This window comes from Pleurodeles waltl, chromosome 1_2 (genome assembly GCF_031143425.1).
Source record: "Pleurodeles waltl isolate 20211129_DDA chromosome 1_2, aPleWal1.hap1.20221129, whole genome shotgun sequence".
NCBI lineage: Eukaryota > Metazoa > Chordata > Amphibia > Caudata > Salamandridae > Pleurodeles > Pleurodeles waltl.
Window position 1 is genome coordinate 976,580,394 of NC_090437.1, and position 23,662 is coordinate 976,604,055.

The 23,662-nt window shown below is 47.4% G+C and overlaps 1 protein-coding gene across 1 annotated transcript in view; it reads left to right on the forward strand.

The window, feature by feature from the left end:
* The window catches only part of SCFD2 (sec1 family domain containing 2), a 1,619,339-nt gene that overhangs the window by 1,591,565 nt on the left and 4,112 nt on the right, over window positions 1–23,662 (forward strand). The window contains exon 8 of the mRNA XM_069201324.1: window positions 1,712–1,831. Coding sequence (XP_069057425.1) covers window positions 1,712–1,831 — 120 coding nt within the window. The remainder of the gene's footprint in view (window positions 1–1,711; window positions 1,832–23,662) is intronic.

A 23,662-nucleotide genomic window follows, 5' to 3' on the forward strand; every position in this document is an offset into this window, starting at 1 on the left:
AATTATGTAACCCAGCCACTCTACAGTGGTAGTATGAAAGGCATCTTTACCCAAGGTAGCATACATATGGTGATGTTTTAACTGTTGTAAAACTTCAATGACATGTTCGGCCCTCACCCTGCCCATGGTCCCCTTTTGAAGTCAGGCTTTATACCCACTTTGTCTTTCTGCTTGATTTTCCCCTTTTGTGCCTGCACATGCAGGAGTTGATAATCCAGTGGCCACCATTGGTGTGCTCCTATCTGCTTCCTTGGTGACACTTTGTGACCTATTTGCCCTTCTGCAGAATGAAGCATTCCGGTCAGTTTGTATCACATTTATAAGTAATACTGAGCAATTAATTTTCAGTTTTAATTTTCCAACAATTGCATAAATACCATCCCACTTACCGCCACGCAATGGATACCAAATCAAGACTACAGTTTATTTAAATATTTGCAAGTGCGTAGACATAGTCATTTATTCTCTTATGTGACTAATGCATCAAGTGAAAAGTTGCTGTATAAACACGCCATGACAATGGACCTATTTTAGCTGAGCCCCATCCACCTTCCCCAGTAAGTAACTTAAACATGCCAAGTGTCTGCCAACTTCTTGCAGATCTATAAAATGAAACAATGTTAGAAGCAAATCAAAGATTGTTTGATTCGCCTTCAACGTTGCCCCACTTATTATTGGGCCCAGAAATATCTGGACTTGGCTCCACTTTCTAATAGACTGCACAAGTTCATACAGATTTATTAAACAATGCCTAAGCTATCAGCAAATGAACACTTTTTGCCTGCCTTAAATGTGCCCCAAGTTACGGGAGTGCATGTAACTGAAAATATCAGGAGTAAACAAAACATGCTAAGTGTTGTGCTGATCTGTAACTTAAAATATCAGGAGTAAACAAAACATGCTGCGCCAAAGGTATTATGCAATCCCTCCCCCTTTTTATGTTGCCTGAGATTCCTTTACCGGGATAAACTTGCTAACTGTTGGACTAACATTATGGAGGCTCATTATGCATGCTCATTAAACAGAATTAAACTTTTCAGCAAATGAAGTGTGTTTGCACCCTTTTTTTCTCCCTTTTCCTCCATCTGCACTGCTCTCATTACAGTATCTTCTTGGCATGATTTCCATTTGTCGCATGCTCTTCCTCTTCACTTGTGTTATTGTTTACTGGGGTGCTAGGAGCATCTACGCCCTTGGGTCATATGTGCATGTTGCTTATACATGTAATGAAACAAAATGATCCTCACTGTGTGTTATGGGCAGGTAAGCACTTTTCCAAGTCGATGTTCAGTGCACCTAGGTGGCATACCCAGAAGTGGCAGGTTTGTACTTGCCCAAAATCTCAGGCTATAGCTTTCTTTCATGAGGGCAGTGAGTGTTTTCTGCCCTACTCCACAGTTATCTTCTGAGTGAGTAAAAGCATTACTGAGCTGGAAACAGAACCGTGTCTGGCGATTGCACCAAGATTCATCTGTCCTACACCCCACCCCGCAAACTGTGAGAAGGCGACCTTGGGAAGGTAGTGTGGAGTCTGCTAAATGGTCTTCTCAGTGCTGAAGGTGTGATCTTCTTTTGCTGCTGCCACCTCACTCACCTTGTCTTAGTCTTGAAGAAATATCATGTTAGCAAATCTTGTGGAAACTATGTTTGTAAAACAAAAAAGCTATCTATTTGAACCGCTGATACCTAATTTGTTTGTCCTCTAACACAGGTGAGCCGTCCGCACCCCAGTGACCATCCCCTCCTGATACTGTTCATGGTTGGTGGAGTGACCGCCTCAGAGGTCAGAATGGTGAAAGATCTGATAAATGCACAGAAGCCAAATTTCCAGGTACAGCCTTTTGATGGTGTTTTATGTATCCCAGTGAAGCTGTGCTGATAATTGGCATTGCTTTAGTCCAAATGATAATCATGTTGCTCACTAAAAAATACAGATATGTCTTTTTCACAACAGAAAATAAAGATTCCTATTGGAAGGGTTCTTTGTTTGCCAGGTCAGGTAGTTTGGGATTTGCAGTACTTTTTTATGATCCCAGATACTAGTGTGAATGTTGTGACCCAAAGCAATCCTGTATCGTTTGGGTACATGGTTGTTGCAACATGGCGAATATTGGTCTTGTTCTTCCCTACCACGTTGGCACATCACGTACTCCCCATGCCCACATGTACAACACAGTAGGATATTGGTGCACTGGTGTCTTGGAGTTGGTGGTTTACTATGGTAATGATATGAGGGTGTCAGATAGTCACTGGACTGGTGTGCTTGGTGGTACAATGCACCCCAGAGTATTTGGTGTGACTGATGGGCAGTTATTATGCTAGGGTTGTAAAGTAGACAACGGTGTTCTATCCCACTGTGAGCATAGAATGCATGGGTAATGTGCAGTGCTTTTCTTAGATGTGCTGAAAGCGTCTTGTGTTCTTGGTGGTATGCTCAACCTGCATCATGATGTGTAGGGGGAGGGTTCCAGGGGTGCTGCTGCGCGTGCCAAAACTCTAGAACAGAAAGACTTGTATGGGCTCGGCTCCACAGTGTAAACTGACCTTTAGCACTGAATGATCCTCGGGTAGATCAATTTTGAGTGAGAAATAAAAAGGGCTGACCAAGGATCTTTAGGAAAATGCAGCATCTTGTGTGAGCACTGACTGCCTGATTCACTAAGTGATTTGAGCACCACGCTTCAGGGAAATGTACAAAACATGTAATTTCTAGGTACAAATGGGACATAATGTCCTGTGTGCTAAATATTGGGTCTGACGAATTCTCTAACACCCCCATATTTTCTGAGGAGTGCAGAGACGGGAGTTACTTGAGATGGAAAAATAGCTCTCAGTTGGAGAAAAGAGGGAAAAAACGTTTGGCTGCATTTATTTGCACCCTGCATATAAACTTGGAGATTTCAGGGAAGAAATGTAAGCTTTTTGTGCATGTATTTGGGAATTATGTGAATTTCGGGAAGTAATAATTTTACAAAAATACAGGATCGCTGGTGTGTTTTGTGAATGGTCCTGTGAGTTCATAGTCAGAACTTCATTCCAGGGGCAGCAGTACCGACCAGAAATGTACCGCTCCTGCCAGGGTGTGTTTTCCGCATCAGTCCAGGTTCTTCAAGGTAAAACACGGCATAATGTGGTAACACCGCGCAGTTTCCCAATATTTTAAGTTGAAAATTGAAAATATTGCAGGATTTCCTTGCACGAATGTCACCACGTGAAAAAAACACTGGGTGCAGTATTTGCACACATGTTGCACTCCTGGCTTGGGTGCATACTCCTGTTTGTGCCAAATTGTCATTGCTGCTGCCTGTGACAAATCAAATCAAATCAAATCAAATCATTAACATTTATAAAGCGCGCTACTCACCCGTGCGGGTCTCAAGGCGCTAGGGGGGAAAGGGGGGGTTATCGCTGCTCGAACAGCCAAGTCTTTAGGAGTCTCCGGAAAGCGGAGTGGTCCTGGGTGGTCCTGAGGCTGGTGGGGAGGGAGTTCCAGGTCTTGGCCGCCAGGAAGGAGAAAGATCTCCCACCCGCCGTGGAGCGGCGGGTGCGAGGGACGGCAGCAAGTGCGAGGCCAGCGGAGCGGAGGGGGCGGGTGGGGACGTAGAAGCTGAGGCGTCTGTTGAGGTATTCCGGTCCCTTGTTGTGGAGGGCTTTGTGTGCGTGGGTGAGAAGACGGAAGGTGATCCTTTTGCTGACTGGGAGCCAATGCAGGTGTCTCAGGTGTGCGGAGATGTGGCTGTTGCGGGGTACGTCGAGGATGAGGCGGGCCGAGGCGTTTTGGATGCGTTGCAGGCGGTTTTGGAGTTTGGCGGTGGTCCCGGCGTAGAGGGTGTTGCCGTAGTCCAGGCGACTCGTGACAAGGGCGTGGGTCACGGTTTTTCTGGTGTCGGCGGGGATCCAGCGGAAGATCTTGCGGAGCATGCGGAGAGTGAGGAAGCAGGCGGAGGACACGGCGTTGACTTGCTTGGTCATGGTGAGAAGAGGGTCCAAGATGAAGCCGAGGTTGCGGGCGTGGTCTGCGGGGGTCGGTGCGGTGCCGAGGGCCGTGGGCCACCAGGAGTCGTCCCAGGCGGACGGGGTGTTGCCGAGGATGAGGACTTCCGTTTTTTCAGAGTTCAGCTTTAGGCGGCTGAGCCTCATCCAATCTGCGACGTCCTTCATACCCTCTTGTAGGTTGGTCTTGGCGCTGGCGGGGTCCTTGGTGAGGGAGAGTACAAGTTGGGTGTCGTCGGCGTAGGAGGTGATGATGATGTCGTGCTTGCGTACGATGTCGGCGAGGGGGCTCATGTAGACATTGAAGAGTGTCGGGCTGAGTGATGAGCCTTGAGGTACGCCGCAGATGATCTTGGTGGGTTCTGAGCGAAACGGAGGGAGGTAAACTCTTTGGGAGCGGTTAGCGAGGAAGGAGGCGATCCAGTCCAGGGCCTGGCCTTGGATCCCGGTGGAGCGTAGGCGGGTGATTAGGGTGCGGTGACAGACGGTGTCAAAGGCAGCCGAGAGGTCGAGGAGAATGAGGGCGACTGTTTCACCGTTGTCCATCAGGGTTCTGATGTCGTCTGTGACTGAGATGAGGGCGGTTTCCGTGCTGTGGTTGGTTCGGAATCCGGTTTGTGAAGGGTCGAGCAGGTTGTTGTCTTCCAGGAAGGTGGTCAGCTGTTTGTTGACGGTCTTTTCTATTACCTTGGCTGGGAAAGGTAGAAGAGAGATGGGGCGGAAGTTTTTCAGGTCGCTTGGGTCAGCCGTAGGTTTCTTTAGTAGGGCGTTGACTTCAGCGTGCTTCCAGCATTCGGGGAAGGTAGCAGAAGAAAAAGAAGAGTTGATGACGGTCTGGAGGTGCGGGGCGATGATGTCGTCGGCTTTGTTAAAGATGAAGTGCGGGCAGGGGTCCGAAGGTGCGCCGGAGTGGATAGAGTTCATGATGGATTTGGTTTCTTCCGTGTTGATGTGGGTCCAGTTGTTGAGGGTGATGTCCGGGGAAGCGGGTTCAGTGGTGTATGGTTGGGTCTGGTGTCCGAAGCTGTCGTGGAGGTCGCTGATCTTGCGATGGAAGAAAGTGGCGAGGGATTCGCACAAATCCTGTGAGGGCGTGACGGCGTTGGCGCTGGCGCTGGGGTTGGAGAACTCTTTGACGATGCTGAAGAGTTCTCTGCTGTTGTGGCTGTTTTTGTCTAGTCTGTCGGTGAAAAAGTTCCTTTTGGCAGTGCGGATCAGGTGGTGGTGTTCGCGTGTAGCGTTCTTGAGGGCGGTCATGTTGTCCGCGGTGTGGTCCTTGCGCCAGGCCTTCTCAAGGGCACGACAAGTTTTCTTTGATTCTTTGAGGGTGTCAGAGAACCAGAGAGGTTTTTTGGTGTTGGTCTGTCGATGCGTGCGTTTGAGGGGAGCAAGGTTGTCAGCGCAGTTGGAGATCCAGTTTGTGAGGTTGAGAGCTGCGTCGTTGGGGTCGGTGGTGAGGGTGGGTTGGTTGGCGGCGAGAGCGGAGAAGAGTTGCTCTTCAGGGATCTTGTTCCACTGTCGACGAGGGGTGGGTTGAGTGCGGAGGTGGGAGGTCTCGCGTCGGAATGTGAAGTGGACGCAGCTGTGGTCGGTCCAGTGTAGGGCAGAGGTGTGGCTGAAGAAGATGTGTTTGCTGGCGGAGAAGATAGGGTCGAGCGTGTGTCCGGCGATGTGGGTGGCGGTGTTCACCAGTTGTTTGAGGCCGAGGTTGGCGAGGTTGTCGAGCAGGGTGGTGGTGTTGGGGTCGTTGTTTTGTTCCAGATGGAAGTTGAGGTCGCCTAGGAGGATGTAGTCCGGTGAGGCGAGGGCGTGCGGGGAGATGAAGTCGGCGATGGCGTCGCTGAAAGAGGCGCGAGGTCCGGGAGGACGGTAGACGAGGGATCCTCTGAGGGTGGTCCTTGGGTCGGTGCGAATCTGAAAATGCAGGTGTTCAGCGGCGAGGGGGGGGTCTTCGGTGGAGGTGGTGACGCTGATGGAGTCTTTGAAGATGATGGCGACACCTCCTCCTACTTGGTTGGTGCGGTCTTTTCTGGAGATCTTGTAGCCTTCGGGGATGGCGGGTAGCGATGTCTGGAGCAGAGGAGGCGTTCATCCATGTCTCCGTGATGAAGGCGACGTCCGGGGCTGTGGAGTCCAGGAGGTCCCAAAGTTCAACGGCGTGCTTGTGGACGGAACGAGCGTTGATCAGGATGCACTTGAGGTGGTTGATGGCGCGTGGGCTTGTGGTCGTGGTAGTTGCGTGGTGGAAGATGCGTTTGCAGGAGTTGCAGGCGAAGGGTCCATGGGTGCGTTTGGGGTGAGCTAGGAAGCAGGTTTTGGAGCGCCCTGGGTTGAGGGCGTGGAGGGTGGTGGGGTCGTAGCGGATCAGCGGGGCTTGGGGGAGCTGGGGACCAGGGGTCGTGGCGCTGGGCGCGGGCCAGGCGCGGACGGGCGCAGACGGGCTTGCCTCTGGCGCGCCTCCGGCGCGCCAGCGGCGTGCCCGCTGCGCAGTCGCGCAGCGGCCGCCATAAGAGGTAGGAGGGGGGGGAGGGGTCAGCTGGGGGCGAATGGGAGCTGGGGGGCGGGGGCGTGCAGGAGGTCGCGGCGGGAAAGCGCGAGGGAGGGGGGGGACAGGTAGAGTGAGAGGAGCTGGGGGAGGGGGTTTAGGGTGGAGGAGGGTGAGTGTTAGGAGGTTTGGAGATTAGGGAGAGAGATAGGAGTAGGGTTTTGAAGATAGGGGAGGGGGGGGTTGTAGAGGTGGGTGAGGGAGAGAGGTAGAGTGAGAGGATAGGGAGATAGGTAGTAGAGGGGGTGGCGGGAGGGGGGGAGAGATAGAGAAATAGATAGAGAAAATAGATAGAGAAGTCGATAGATAGGGAAATAGATAGATAGACAGATAGGTAGGTAGGAGGAGGTGGAGAGTGGGGGAGTTAGATAGTGAGATAGGGAGCTAGAGAGATAGGAAGATAGGAGGAGTGAGGGAGGTAGATAGCGAACGGGTTAGCTAGGGGTGAGAGAGGGGGAGGCGAGTGAGGGAGGGGGATGAGGAAGGAGCAGGAGGGCAGGCTCGGGGGAAGAAGACGGAGGAGGTAGAAGAGCCGAAGACAGGAGAACAGAAGACAGAAGAACAGAAGACAGAAGAACAGAAGACGGAAGAGCAGAAGACAGAAGACCAGAAGAACAGAAGACAGAAGAACAGAAGAACAGAAGAACAGAAGAACAGAAGATCGGAAGAGGAGAAGAACAGAGAAGAACAGAGAAGAACAGAGAAGAACAACACAGAAGCACCGAGAAGAACAGAGAAGAAGAACACAGAAGACCGGAAGAACACAGAAGAACAGAAGGGAAGAACAGAAGAACAGAAGAGAAGAACAGAAGAACACAGAAGAAGATTGCAGAGGGGGAGCGAGGAGGAAGAGACAGAGAGGAGGAAAAGAAGCAGGAGCAGGAGAGAAGGTGAGTGGCGCGGGGCAGGGCGAGGGGCTGGGAGGAGGGGGGTACTTACAGTTAGGTGGGTCTCAGGAACACAGGAACTCGGGAACTTGGAGGAGCTGCAGCGGCAGGGGGAGCGACCTACCCTTGGGTCAAGGGTCGCTACCACTGTCGCGCAGCGGCCGCCATAAGAGGTAGGAGGGGGGGGGAGGGGTCAGCTGGGGGCGAATGGGAGCTGGGGGGCGGGGGCGTGCAGGAGGTCGCGGCGGAAAGCGCGAGGGAGGGGGGGACAGGTAGAGTGAGAGGAGCTGGGGGAGGGGGTTTAGGGTGGAGGAGGGTGAGTGTTAGGAGGTTTGGAGATTAGGGAGAGAGATAGGAGTAGGGTTGTGAAGATAGGGGAGGGGGGGTTGTAGAGGTGGGTGAGGGAGAGAGGTAGAGTGAGAGGATAGGGAGATAGGTAGTAGAGGGGGTGGCGGGAGGGGGGAGAGATAGAGAAATAGATAGAGAAAATAGATAGAGAAGTCGATAGATAGGGAAATAGATAGATAGACAGATAGGTAGGTAGGAGGAGGTGGAGAGTGGGGGAGTTAGATAGTGAGATAGGGAGCTAGAGAGATAAGAAGATAGGAGGAGTGAGGGAGGTAGATAGCGAACGGGTTAGCTAGGGGTGAGAGAGGGGGAGGCGAGTGAGGGAGGGGGATGAGGAAGGAGCAGGAGGGCAGGCTCGGGGGAAGAAGACGGAGGAGGTAGAAGAGCCGAAGACAGGAGAACAGAAGACAGAAGAACAGAAGACAGAAGAACAGAAGACGGAAGAGCAGAAGACAGAAGACCAGAAGAACAGAAGACAGAAGAACAGAAGAACAGAAGAACAGAAGATCGGAAGAGGAGAAGAACAGAGAAGAACAGAGAAGAACAGAGAAGAACAGAGAAGAACAACACAGAAGCACCGAGAAGAACAGAGAAGAAGAACACAGAAGACCGGAAGAACACAGAAGAACAGAAGGGAAGAACAGAAGAACAGAAGAGAAGAACAGAAGAACACAGAAGAAGATTGCAGAGGGGGAGCGAGGAGGAAGAGACAGAGAGGAGGAAAAGAAGCAGGAGCAGGAGAGAAGGTGAGTGGCGCGGGGCAGGGCGAGGGGCTGGGAGGAGGGGGGTACTTACAGTTAGGTGGGTCTCAGGAACACAGGAACTCGGGAACTTGGAGGAGCTGCAGCGGCAGGGGGAGCGACCTACCCTTGGGTCAAGGGTCGCTACCACTGTCGCGCAGCGGCCGCCATAAGAGGTAGGAGGGGGGGGGAGGGGTCAGCTGGGGGCGAATGGGAGCTGGGGGGCGGGGGCGTGCAGGAGGTCGCGGCGGGAAAGCACGAGGGAGGGGGGGGACAGGTAGAGTGAGAGGAGCTGGGGGAGGGGGTTTAGGGTGGAGGAGGGTGAGTGTTAGGAGGTTTGGAGATTAGGGAGAGAGATAGGAGTAGGGTTGTGAAGATAGGGGAGGGGGGGTTGTAGAGGTGGGTGAGGGAGAGAGGTAGAGTGAGAGGATAGGGAGATAGGTAGTAGAGGGGGTGGCGGGAGGGGGGGAGAGATAGAGAAATAGATAGAGAAAATAGATAGAGAAGTCGATAGATAGGGAAATAGATAGATAGACAGATAGGTAGGTAGGAGGAGGTGGAGAGTGGGGGAGTTAGATAGTGAGATAGGGAGCTAGAGAGATAGGAAGATAGGAGGAGTGAGGGAGGTAGATAGCGAACGGGTTAGCTAGGGGTGAGAGAGGGGGAGGCGAGTGAGGGAGGGGGATGAGGAAGGAGCAGGAGGGCAGGCTCGGGGGAAGAAGACGGAGGAGGTAGAAGAGCCGAAGACAGGAGAACAGAAGACAGAAGAACAGAAGACAGAAGAACAGAAGACGGAAGAGCAGAAGACAGAAGACCAGAAGAACAGAAGACAGAAGAACAGAAGAACAGAAGAACAGAAGAACAGAAGATCGGAAGAGGAGAAGAACAGAGAAGAACAGAGAAGAACAGAGAAGAACATCACAGAAGCACCGAGAAGAACAGAGAAGAAGAACACAGAAGACCGGAAGAACACAGAAGAACAGAAGGGAAGAACAGAAGAACAGAAGAGAAGAACAGAAGAACACAGAAGAAGATTGCAGAGGGGGAGCGAGGAGGAAGAGACAGAGAGGAGGAAAAGAAGCAGGAGCAGGAGAGAAGGTGAGTGGCGCGGGGCAGGGCGAGGGGCTGGGAGGAGGGGGGTACTTACAGTTAGGTGGGTCTCAGGAACACAGGAACTCGGGAACTTGGAGGAGCTGCAGCGGCAGGGGGAGCGACCTACCCTTGAGGACCTTCGCAGGGAATCCAATAGCCTAATAGCTTGGCGAATGTATTTATTAATGAACATAACGTAACTGGGGTATTGTAGAGCACATATTAACCCTTGCTTTGTCTTTTGGCAATATTGCCAGGAACAGATGTTTGTTACCCAGCGCAATGGCACTCATGTTATCTAACTCAGAAGGATGAAAGTCTGAGTGGACCCGCTTGGATTCGAGCCTCCATTGGGCCAAACACATATCTCTCTAGTTGATACATCGGTTCACTGATCTCGAAGACCCTGTATCCTGTCTAATGCTATATGGAAAACGCGCCCTTTCTCGACACATAGCCCTTTATTCTGGTTATAAGGGATACCAGTGCTTTATAAAGGGTCCACAAATCAGAATATTTAGTGTATTTCTTGTGAGCTGAGATGCTGTGATTGAGTGAGAAACAGATCGGGGATGCCTCGTGCCGCTCTGGCAGGGAGGTCACTCAGCCCTAGACACCCTCGATAATATGAAAGGCGCTGTTGAGTGTTTACATGAAAGATTGGTTCTGCAGGCAGCAAGGTGTAACGCACAGCAAAGCTTTAAAACATGATTTTCTTAGTGGTACTAATAAGAAGGAATGTGATCCTGAGCAGTAAAGCGGCCTTAAACCGGCAGGGGAGAGGCCCTAAAGCCTTTAATGCAGTAGAAGCTAAGGTTCACGGGCAGGCCGCCCCCGCGGCCCGAAGAGGATTAGACATGCATACCGAAAGGGGAGCGAACAGAAGCTGCTGAAGGAAAAAAACTGTCTTAAATCAAAACAAATAATTCAAGAAAATTAGTAAAAATTGTTGCATCGTGCTGACGTTGCGCTTGATGGTACGGATAGCTTTGAAGCGCTGCAAGCAGCAGCAGTTGTTACTCTAGAGGTGATATTTCAGCGTGGTTGAGTGTCACTTAAGTCGTTCTCCGCCTCCCTCAGCGAGGCTGGCAGCCCTTCCGGTGCCCGCCCAGTAGTCACCAGGCACGAGGTCGCAGGGCTCCTATTCACCTCCAGTGCACTGCTTGCCCTGCAGTTCCGTATCTCCGCGAGCCCTTTAAGTCCACGGTGGTCCTGTCTATTTATTCTGATAGTTCATCTGTCCTCTTTTTAAAACGATTTACGGATTCGTTGGGGCATTCACGCGACTCCTCTAGCAAATATTCACACGAGTGGTAAACAGTGTTTTGCGGCGTGAGCAGGGGAACGTGGAATGTTCGCTTTTGGGGTGACTGTTTCACGGTACTGCATGAATTCCATTTTAGGCACCACGCGTAGGTAGGCCTCGGTCCAGGTAATCTATTTTAGCGGATGCGGCCCAGGGGTGTGGTCAGACCCTGAAGTCGACAGACACCTCACGCACCTCGTCTGCACCCTTCACACCCCTGCGGTGACTTCCAGGATCCCAGGAGGGTTTTGGGGAATGCCATGGGCACTCAAGTCACAGGAACAATAAGGAGGCGGCCATTTCCTGACGCCGACGTCAGTCTGCAGGGTGTTACACTAATCTGGCTGCAGCGAGAGCGAGCCGTCCATTATCCGAAGCGCCTGACGGTGATACCCAGTCCGGATGACGCTGACACCTTTGATTCATTCATCAGTATCACAGCCAAGTGTGACCCAAGGGGATACCGATTTAGGAAATGGGAGCACTTAGCAGCAGGGCTCGGCGCTAAGCCTTGGACGGTGTCGCTTCTGCTCACCACAATGGAATTTGGGGAACTCGGGGCACGCTTACTACGCTGCTTGGAGTCGTCGCTGATAAGGCTGTGCTAGCGACATCTTTGTCATTTCCGTCTGTTTATCTTTCCAACTTACTTCTTTTCTCGCCGTGGACGTTTTTGCCACTCCAGTGTAATGAGATAAGACGCTTTTAATACCTGACTTCATATCACGGAAACGTTGCACTGGTGCAAAAAAAAAAGAGGCACTGTTTTTGCTGTTCAATGCGGAATCGGCCAAACAGATTTTACACAAATCCATCTCATGGAAATTCTGAGACCCTACGTAGGACACATACTGCTTATAAATCATTAACGCGAGTCATAGATATTGTAGCAACAGATCTAAATTGATGTATAACCACTAAACAAGGCAAGCCAGTGTTGCACTTTTCTTCTACTCACGCAGACAAAACGATGTTGCCTCAAACGCAGACTTCTCATTTGAAAAGCAGAACTGTTCGATTCCTTTCTTATATGCAGGGGCTTGGTCACTAAAAATGGGGAGTGTAAGCTTCAGATTTCCCAATAATCACGCTGGCACATAAGGGCCTGTTTACCAAATTCACACGCAGCGCAGTCGCCAAAAGCGCTGCGTGAGAAGAAGGCAGCAGAAGAGCGCTGTATTTACGGAGATATGGAACTCTCCTCCCCTCTCCCTTGCGCAGCGCACCGTCAGGCAGCCATGCTCCACCCACACACCTTGCACGGTCGCACAAGGGTATCTGCCTGAGCCTAGCATAGTTTTTGTACAAGACGGTCACCCTTTCAGTACAAAACTCAATGCTTACACTAAAATTAAAACTTTTCCTATTTTGTGCGTGTTCTGTAAAGTCGGAAAAGAAAGAGAACTAAAAGAAATTCTACTTGATAGTGCCTATTTAAAATGGGCGTTATTTTTTGATGCAAACTAAATTTTTTTTTTTTTTTTTTTTTTTTTAGTAAATAAGGTTTCGTGTCAAAAACCATGGGTGGTTGCATGGGAGGACCAATCAAATGCCCCCTGGGCGCGAAGTAATGCAAAGCAGCTCTATGGCCTGTTTTGTATTACTTTGAAGTGAAAAAAACATGTTTTTGTGCTGGAAAGTAAATTGGGAAAAAAATGGTTTTGAGTTGATTAGCATCACTTTTGTGGCGCAAACAGTGCACAAAATCCTAGTAAATATATTCTATAATGTTGAAATTCATTATATGACAAGCAGGTCGGCATGAGAGGGGCTTAGGGGGCAGTGTAAAAGGAGAGTAATGTGGATCGTTAGAGGTACTAAGTGAGAAAAAACACATTATTTTATGAAATAACTAACATTTTTTTCATACTTTTTCCAAACAGCGAGTATGTGGTTTTTAATCTGTGTATGTAAAAATTCTTGGTGAAATCGAACAGACACCTCACCATACCTGACTGAAAGCCACTGTACTCAACTAGTTATCACAAAATACATTTATTAGGGGGTTGTAACTCCCCAAACAGCCCCCGAAGCTACGCTCTGCTTATATAAATGGCAAATATTGTGTGAAACCAGTATACTGTTCATTTTGACTTGGAATAAATACTTTTTGGTCCTTTCTCTATTATCTATATTTTTAAACCGGTAAAATGGTAAAACACTGATTTGCATTCCCTTTCTTACAACGTGGCAGAGGCTACATATTTACCTCATCATGTCAGTCACCTACTGCTGGTCACTTTTCTTATATTTCAGTGGTTCACTAGTTTCCAGGCTATATCCCACCCAAAAATCCCAAAACATATTTCAAGAGGCGCACAAGATCCACACAAAAAATATTTTCTTGTAAATGTCTCTATGTGTTCTTTAGGTTTCCCTGAATGGTATGTCTCATTTCATTTTCTCACTGCTTACAGACAGGTGACTTGGTTACCAAATTTGGATAAACCATACTTGATTTCTTATCCCAGCTTCCCCACTGAAAAAGAATAGTGTAATCCTGTCACTTACTAATCCATCACTAATTCTTGTTGGGTACCGGAGTAGCGTGCTACTCATCGAAAAGCGCTTCGACGCCTCGTCAGGGGTAGTAAGCGCTATATAAATACGATTACAATTACTTACTTGCTGCCCGGGTCCACTATGCCACTTATTGGGTTGACCATGGCTGAACATGGCCACTAGCCCCTCATCTTTATATTGAAAGGGACCAGGTGTAGACACTATAATTACCTGTAACTTAGCCAGACCTGTACAGTTGTACGTGCTGGTCTGTAGGGTCCATGGCCAGGAAGGCTGGTTTGGACTGTCTCTATTCACCAGCCCTGAGCCTTTTCACCTTCACTTGAAACATGAATCATAAATAGTATGCACAAGGCCAGAATAATCTGGGCATTTATTTAGAGAGGGCACATTTCTGTCCCTTAAACATTTCGAAGGATGCCTACTTTAGATATGTTTGCCTACTAAAGAATCAGACATGCAACCTCAATGTTATGGCTCAGGTTTCCTGCAGACGTTCCTGAGTTTCCACCAAGACACAGCTTACCACTGCTACATGTGTCTGGATCTCCAAATTTTACAAACCATACACAGACTGTATCAGAAAGATGATAACACAGTGTCAGGTAAATTGGGGTACTGCTTATTGTGTCAAAACTGTGGAAGTACACACTGAACTGCAAGGCTGAAAGACGTTTGGGAACCCCTGAGAGTGTACTTGGGGGTGAATCATCAGTCGTAAGCGCTGTATAAATACACCTACAATTTAAAATAAACTGCCACACAGTGGAAAACCTTCACATGCCCGTCCGAGCGGCAGATCAGTTTGCAAGGCTGTTTCCAGATGTCTGCCCGGTTATATGAAGTAACATACTGTATTTTTAACATCTATCATGTATTTTTTCCTGCTTTCCACCTCCCCAACGAATAGTATTGTGTAACTGAAATGTATTTCTAGGCCTTTCTAGCCATGTATGAGCTCAATAATAACCTGGCATGTCATCCACAGCGTTCTCCTATTAAGGTTGTATGTACGTGAGTCCTGTGTTTCTTGTTGTTGACTTTCGCAATAACTATTTAATTAAAAAAAGATTAGTGTGAGCCTGGGCAAATCACTTTACCTCTTTATGTCTCAATGGGCCTATCTCAAAATAGCAAGCCCTTAGAAAATAGTGTTTTTAAGTGCTGTATGAAAAATGAACCGTTCTGTTCAACACCAATACATCTTTAGAAGTTTTACTTTGCTACATTACTGTACACAAGTTCACTCCCTTACCTTCCTATTTCTTGGCCCACTTACCCCATTCACTTTTATTCCCATATTGCAGTGACAGGTCCAGCACTATGCTGACCTCACTAGCTGAGGCCTACTGTGCTGAAAAATAGGACTGAGTCACAGTGTTTTGAAATCCAGCAAGGCCTTTAGATTCACTAATATATTGATGACATTATTTAATTTCTCCTTTTTATAGTGTAGACTCTCTATGACAGAAGAGAATCCATGAAGCTATTGATTCTAAAAAAATATGTATCATCAATGTTAGTAGGACTCAACATGGTCGATTAAAAAAAGCAAGAAGCTTCATAGGCTGAGCATGTTGTGTCTTACCACCATACATGAGGTCTACCATTAGCCAATACCGGTTTTATTGATTTTACTAATATTCTATATTCTTACTCCACCAGATGAAAAAAACACAAGACAATCACTTAAATGCCAAGAGGTAGTTTATTAACAGAGTGAGCGAACAAACGCTAACTGTGCAGACTCCCTCATACCCATCAAACCCAACAAGCATAGTAGATCATAAAAGCAGGCAAGCTGGTACACAGAAGGCTTCCAAGAAACAAACAACATTGTAAACAGCTAGAAAGGAAATGGAGAACCAGCCACAACACCACCAACAGAACTACCTACAAGGCTGTACTCAGATGCTATAACCAGCAAATAAAAGACACCAAGAAAAAAACACTAGTGGACCACATCGAAGGAAGCTCCAACAGCTGCAAGGAGATCTCCTCAATCGTTAAGGATTTCACTTCTCCCTCAGCCACTGTTACCAACATCGCTGCCTCCCAGCAACTCTGTGACAACCTATCCAACTTCTTCCACAGCAAAATTGTAAACTTTCTGCAGCAACTTTGTGCACCAACCCAACCCTAGAGAACACATTGCTAACCTATCCACCACCAACAAAGATGGCCACTTGACTGAATAGACAGCCCTCACCAGAAACAAGACATTGGCAATCATGCAGAGCATCTACTCAGGAGCCCCAACGAACCCATGCTTCTACATCTACAACCTGGGAACATCATCAATCAACATCATTTCCGTTACAAATGGGTTTCTGGTTGACAGAGGTGTGCACCCTGATCAAGCAGGAACCACAATCATAGTCAGGGTAAGTCACAAACACACCTACATTAACCTGTACTCACCTTCTGGTAGTTTGGCACAGGGACGTCAGGCGTAACTTTAGAGGCAATGTGTAAAGTATTTATGCAACGCTTAAAACAGTGAACACACCACACAAAAATATTCCAAACCTGGTTAGAACAATAGAATGTAATTTAATAAATAAAACAGGACCAAAATGACAAAAATCCAATTAGTAGAACTTGAGATATGAATTTTTAAAGACTAAACTGTGAAATAGCACTTAGAAACAAGAAGGGTCAACCTGGGATATCTAGTTGTGCCAGACGGGGACAAAGCCAAAAGTTCAGTCCGACCGTGAAGGAGCATTGGCTGGCTATAGTGACCCAGTGAGGTCCTCTGAACAAAAGTAGTTTAATCCTGGTTGCATTGACGTCGAAGATGTGGGGGGGAAGGGGTGATCTGAAGTGATGCGTCAGTGTTAATCCCCTCAGTGGTGGTGGTGCATCGATCCTTCCCATGCAGTAGCGAAGATGCGTCAGTTTTTCTCCACGCAACAGTGCCAATGCGTCGGGTCCAAGATGCAGCAGTTCCAAAGGCGATGCATGAGGTCAGTCTGAAATCGAGAGGTGATGAATCAACTCTAATCCAGGCAACGGGGCTGGTGTACCCGTTCTGATCCACAAGGCAGGAGCGATGCTACATTTCCGATCTGAGCAGCGACAGCAATGTGCTGTTTCAGCACAGCAAACACCCTAAGCCGACTTCCAAGGGTCCAGGACTGGGGATGCACCACTTGGAATAGTAGACTGACAGATGTCAGAGTCCAGGTGTAGATGTAGGTGGGTTGGAAGACTTTTATGTCCCAATGAGGAGACCAGTCATCTGGCTCTTGGAGTCACTCTGGGTTCTGGGATGGAGAGATGCAGGTTCAGTACTTCTCACTCCCAGGCAAGAGGGCAGCAGGCAGCAGGTCAGCAAAGCAGGAGTCCAGCAGAGTAACTGTCCTGCAGAGTGGCAGTCCTTGTAGCAGCATAGCAGTCCTTTCTGGCAGAGTATCCACAAGGTCCAGTAATTATACCTAGTTTGTCCTTTGGAGTGGAGGAGACTACAGAGACAGGCCTTTGAAGTGCACAAAGGTTCTGCCCTTACTGCCCTGGCTCCAGACTCATTACAGGGGATTATGAAAGCCCTTTGTGTGGGGACATGACTCAGCCTATTAAGGTACAAGTATGAGGGTGTGCCAGCTCCTCCTTCCCATCCTGCTCAGAATGGCCCATCAGCTCACACCTAAGCTCCCATTGTGTGTGGCTGTATAGAAGGAATACACAAAAGCCCAGCTGTCATCTACCTCAGACAAGTGATCAGAGACAGGCAGCAGGCACCAAATGGCTGAAGTAAGGAAATACCAACTTTCTAAAATTGACATTTTCGAAATAAAAGTTTTAAATCCAACTTCACCCTAATGTGTGATTTTAAATTGTGATTCCAGGGACACTATACTTGAAAAACATATCTCTTTCAGGTTGTGAATTACACTTATAAGTTGTAATAAGGTAATCCCAGTGTTATCCTATGAGCTAGATGAGCCTTGCTGTAGTGAAAAATGCCTTTGGTAGTAAAACATAGAAGTACATGTTCTGCCTTTTAAATACATTACACCCTGCCCTCTGGGTTGCCGAGAGCCTCCATCAAAGGTGACATATGTTTAGAGGGCTACTTAAGTGGGGGACACAATAATTTCTGCCGGCCCACAAGTAGTATTTAATTAACAGGCCATAGGCACATGAAGTGGACCTACTAGGGACTTATAAGTACATCTAATACGCGAAGTGGGTTTAAGCCAATATTACCATGATTAAGGGAGAGAGCACAAGCACTTTAACACTGGTTAGCAGTGGTAAAGTGCACAAAGTCCTAACACCAGCAAAATCGAGGTCAGAAAAGTGGAGGAGGAAGGCAAAACCTTTGGGGGTGACCCTGCAGAAAGGGCTATTTCCAACAACCTCCATCACGTCTGCCTCTTTCCTGAATGAATAGAAATTTGCAGGAATCAATACCCTCCTCAAGAAGACCACAGCTGACACATATCAACTTAGCAACTTCTGACGCAGCTCCCTGCTTCCCTTTCCAGCCAAAGTGATTGAGAAGGCCATCAACAAGCAAATCACAACACATTTCAAACTCCTCTGCGGCCTTCAACACTGTCTCCCATAAAACCATCATCAGAAGACTCCTCAAGAATGGCATACAAGGATCTACTCTCAAATGGATCTGCTCCTTCCTCACAGGAAGAACCCAAACGGTCAGGATGCCATCATTCACATCAGAGACCAAGAAATTGATATGCAGAGTCCCACAGGGATCGTCCCTCAGCCCCACCCTTTTCAACATATACATAACACCGCTCGTCAACATCATCCGAACACAAGACATCGCCATCATCTCCTACGCCGATGACACCCAACTCATCCTTTCCCTGTTGGACAAAACCACCACCTCCAGAATCAACTTCACCAACTGCATGACCATGGTAGCAGACTGAATGCAAACCAACTGACTGCAGCTCAGCTCCGCCAAGATGGAAGTGCTAGTCTTCGGCAACAAGACCTCTCCATAGTACTCCACGTGGTGGCTGTCGGAGATAGGACCAATACCCACAGACCATGCAACACATTAGGGGATCATCCTAGACAACAAGCTCAACATGACGGCTTCCTACGCATGCTGTGAAAATATTTCAAACGTTGCCTCAGAACCGGACCGTCACACAAGCACTCTTCACCAGCAGGCTGGACTATGGCACACTCTCTAGGCTGGGATCTCCAAAAAACTCCTACACAGACTCCAGACCATCCAGAACACCCCCGCAAGACTCATACTAGACCTCTTATGCCGCACCCACCTCACACTGCACCTCAGGAAGCTTCACTGGCTCCCCATTTACAAAGGTGGGCAATTCAAACTTGTCACACACACATACAAAGCCCTACTCAACACAAGACCAAAATACCTAAACAGCAGCATAGACTTTCATTAACCCACCAGATATGTATGCTCTGCCTCACTCTCACACATTCCCCGTGTTTGTAAAAGCAAAACTTGAGGTTGCGCATTCTCCTACATCGCACACAAGACATGGATCAACCCCCCTCCAAACATCAGAGCCTCCTCCTCACTTCTTGTGTTCTGCAAGGAGCTGAAGACCTGGCTCTTCTTATAAGCATCTGGGGGACCACGGACCTATACACCTGCCCAGGTGCCTAGATACCCTCTAGGGTGATTAGTGCACTATACAAATCAATATACCATAACACCAGCATGTTTGAGTTCGCACACCAAACCTTTCTCATGGCGCAGTTTGATTAGTCTCTTGTCAATTCTATAATGCAAATGTGAACTGACAGTGTTACTCCATACATTGATACTGGTTGCTGTGCTCATGCTAGCATTACGGTCAGGGCCGGCCTTGGGCATGGGCAAGCTGGGCCCAGGGTGCCTAGGATCAAGGGACACTCAATGAGCTGATTTACCTGCCTGCTTTTACTTTTAGCATTGCAGGCTGCCAGTGCCTTTTCATTTTCTCTATAAATCTCCCCACTCCCCTTGTCTCCATCCCTTTCTCCCCTCACCTCTCACTCCTCCCCCCTACGTCTGCCACTTACCTCCAGTATAGCACCTGAATAGGGGGAATAGGAGGAAATTTGTGTTCACAGGTTGTGGTCACTCCTAAGGTTACACAGGACATGACTGACCTGTGAACACAAAAGTCCTCCCACTAAGATCATCTTCAGCTGGAAGGGTGGAGGCCATCTCCGGAGCAATGAGAGTGCTACTGCACAGACCTTTCCATGGTGTAGTACTTACAGCTAGAACAGCAGCAATGAATATTTTACCCATGAATTCCTTTATAGAACAGTCACCCTCAGGAGGCTGTCCTGGCTCTGAGCTGACATAATGGGTCCAGCGCCAGGCAGCAGAGCAGGCTTTTCTCATTCACACATAACACAAACACAGCACTGTTAAGTTGTGTCACAGTGTAAGCTATTAAATAAAGAGCCTAAAAATAGAAGTGTAACAGCTTGGGGGGGTGAGGAGGGGGGGCCTAGGGTGGAGAAAATTAGAAGGGGAGACAAATTTGGTTTTGCCCAGGGCGCTTGATGAGCAAAGGCCGGCCCTGATTACGGTGCAGCTGAAAATCCAGAACACTGTCCACTGCAGCTTTAACGTACTTACCCTATTACAGCAAAACACTGTGTAATTACACGAACACCCCGACACTCATCTCTTATCGAGATGTACCTCTGCTGTAGATTATCAGGAACTTATATCGCAAAGGGAACAACATTCATTACATTCTAAGCTGAGAATGACCGTAGAGGGTGGTAAAACAGAGACATGTAAGCATGATTATTTGATGAAAACCAATAAGATTTGACAAAAAAATGTGTAGTTGCCCATAAATCTGAACAAGCCCGCTGTAGAAAGTGTAGGAAGCAGCAACACGGATAACAGTTTTAAACAGCACCTACGCTGCCACAAGTTCTGTACTTATCACACTGAAAGTTTTTTTTTTTTTACATTTTATTAAATGTATACAGGTTAGTGTAAGAGAATCTTTGAGCCATAGCCCCATCTCAATTCCTTGTAGTTTTTCATAGTCATGTTACAGGGCTAGGCATCATGACTAAAGGCAATGACCTTCCATGAAGCATATGGCTACTTCATTGAGTCACCAGATGCAGGCATAAGTGAGAAAGTATATATGGAAAACACTGCACGGACTTCTAAGTCACCTGTTGAAACACTATGATCCAAGAAATAAAGGGCCTGATTACGACCTTGGGGGAGGGCATTCCCCCGTCCCAAATGTGACGGATATCCCACCCGCCGTATTACAGGTTCCATTATATCCTATGGAACTTGTAACACAGCGGACGGGATATCGGTCACATTTGGGACGGAGGAATCCCCTCCACAAAGGTCGTAATCAGTCCAAAGTCATGGAGACTGGATTCTCTGCTACCTTGCCAAAACTGTTTGCCCTCTGTCCTGCCCTCTTCCCCTCAGAACCCTTTTGAGTGTCTTAAGCTCGCACCTTGCTTCTAACCACTAATTCAGTCCCTATGGTTTGCACCACCTAAAGCACTGACAGAACTTATCGTCAATTCTGTTAATGTCACTTTGCCTAAACCCCATACTGTGCCTAGCCATAGTGCCAAGAGACCATATAGAAAATGATAGAGCACACAACCAAACCTCTTCCTGATAAGTGCGCACACTGTTACTCTCGACCCTAACCATGGACTAAAAAACACGGATTGGGTACCTTAATATTTACCATAAGAAACAAACGAAAACACACGTTGTTTGCCCCGCAAACAGAAATACACAAAGCTGCATTTGTACTGAATAACTGTCTATTAAGTTATATTTTTATGGGATTGGCTCTGCACTTCACGTAAACATGAGCTGCATCAGTATTACAGGAGCTCCAAGCAGTGCACACAGATCCCTTTTTCAAACGCTACTGTTGCACAAGCCTGGATATTGAGGGAGCTGCAGTTACTTCTCAAATAATGTTAGCGTATTCGAAACCTACTTCACCCTACAAAACACTTATCAACGCCTGTTTAATGTTTTCACCTGACAAGTCTTTAATGTAATCCCCATGGCTATACAGCCTTACTTCTCTTTTGGCAGTGAATGTTCACACCCACTTTTGCAGACATTCTTCCTGAGATTAGAAATCAAGTTTGATCTGATAAAAAAAGTCCTTTGTAGGAGTAATGTTGTCTTGCGATTTCAGCTGAGACGCGGAACATTTCACACATACCGCAAAAGCTCAGCTGCCTTTTTTGATGGGACTTTACCCCCCCTTGGTACTCACGCGAAGAGCACGGCGTGTACAAGCGCTTTTGTCATGGGGTGTTCAAAGAGCACTTCAAAATCCTTTGCTGCTACCTGGATTATTAGCTGGGTCCTTGCCCGCCAATGATGGACAAGTTAATCCAAGCGCAAAGTGCATTAATGAAACATGAAAGATTGGTGTGCGCTTGAAAGGAAGTAAGTGTGCTTAGCGCCTAGGCCTCGCGCCGTTTAGAGGACATTAGCGCGGGAGTGCGCTGGCAGCCTATCTGCTGCCGCTCTGCCGTAGCGTGACCCCAGCGTCAGGTCACTCCTCCAGGCAGATTCCCAGACAATGGAGGGCTTTGCCCAACAGCTGTGATGGCCACTTGGCCTTTGTCTGAAGTTGTTACATTCGGGGCTACAGAAATGTAAAGGAGTTAGGCAGAGTGCGAGGAGGTATTTTGTGCTCGCGCCTTTCATGTTAAAGTGTTTGATTTACTGCACAGGATTACCTTGGTTTAGACAGTTAAGGCTAAGTGCAGGCCACCTGCCCAAGATTAATACCTTTTTTTTATTTAACTTGTAGGTTTTCCCTATTAAGGATTTAAATACAATTGTTTTATATTTATTTTTAACTGAAGCTTTTGAAAGTCATTCATAAAATGCTTTTAAATGCACCATTCTTAAGGTTTGATGATTTCTCAGGTAAGTACATTTCCACTTCGGGAATTTAACACAGATTCTGCGCACATTACTACTCAAAATATAACAATGCTCTTTTAGTCCTCCTTTCTCGATAACATTACCGACCTGTTCTACACTTATCTTTACAAATCCAAGCTTGCCACATGCATATTATATGGACCCTTAGCCTATTTGGACAAAAGATGGTAAAGCAGCTAAGTGCTTTGAGAAACCAGTCTAGGTTGTGCTTCCATGATATCAATTTTTCAATATCATCCAGCAGGATTACTGACTGAAGAATTTCGACTACTACTATATCGTCAAAATAAGCTTACATAGGGAAGTATAGACTTACTATTCTTTACGTCACAACTAGTTACCTTGACAATATATTTCTGCAAAAAGTATTGTTTAGGTGTGGAACAATAGCAACTGCCATTGAATCCTCAAAAGACAGTGCATTGTGAGGTGTTCTCCAATAAATGCTGAGTGATAACATTTCTGGTAATAATTAATGTGCTTCTGTTGCACCTCTGTTCATCATTGGCATCCAGTCGCATTGTCTTTTGTTTGACCCCAATAATCAGCCCCTACAGAGATCTGCTTGTCACATCTAGACACTGTGTTCCACATCAGATACCACAGATTATTTCTTTGTGCTGGTGTGCTGGGCTGTGGCGCTGGTGTGCTGGGCTGTGGCGCTGGTGTGCTTGGTTGTGCTTTTTCTTCTCGTCTTTGTTTAGCCACTTTCGGTAATTTGCTGTGGTAATTTCCATATTATACGTTTATGTTTTGTTGCTAGGGCACCTGACCTTGACCTACATGCTCTTCACCTAACTAAAATTACTAGACTGTTGAAAGCGATTCTTCTGTAACCTGGAATGTAAATTTATTCCACAGTCTTTGCTTTTAGTATCTCTTCTAGAAGTTTCATTTCCATATAGTTGTTTGTATACAGCCTTTAGGCACCATTAAACAATTGTTAGGGTCAGCAGAGAAATGCGTTGTAACTCTTGTGCATTTGTTTGAAATCTATATGATTTAATTAAACTGCTGCCGATCTTTGCAAATGATTTGCGGAATTTTTTTTACATTTTTGGCGCCTGTTATCAGTCACTGTTTATCAAGAAGCCACATCTGAGAGTTTTCAATAATTATTGTGGAAATAATACCCCATTGAAGTAAATGGTCGCGCTTTGTCACTTTCTGTGATGTCATTGGAGGTAAACGATCTCTTCCACTACCCATATGAGTGTGGGAAATAGTGCCACTGGGACTAACAACAACGTGTGAGTGTAATGCTTGAATTAATCTCAGCTCCTAGTAATTATTTGG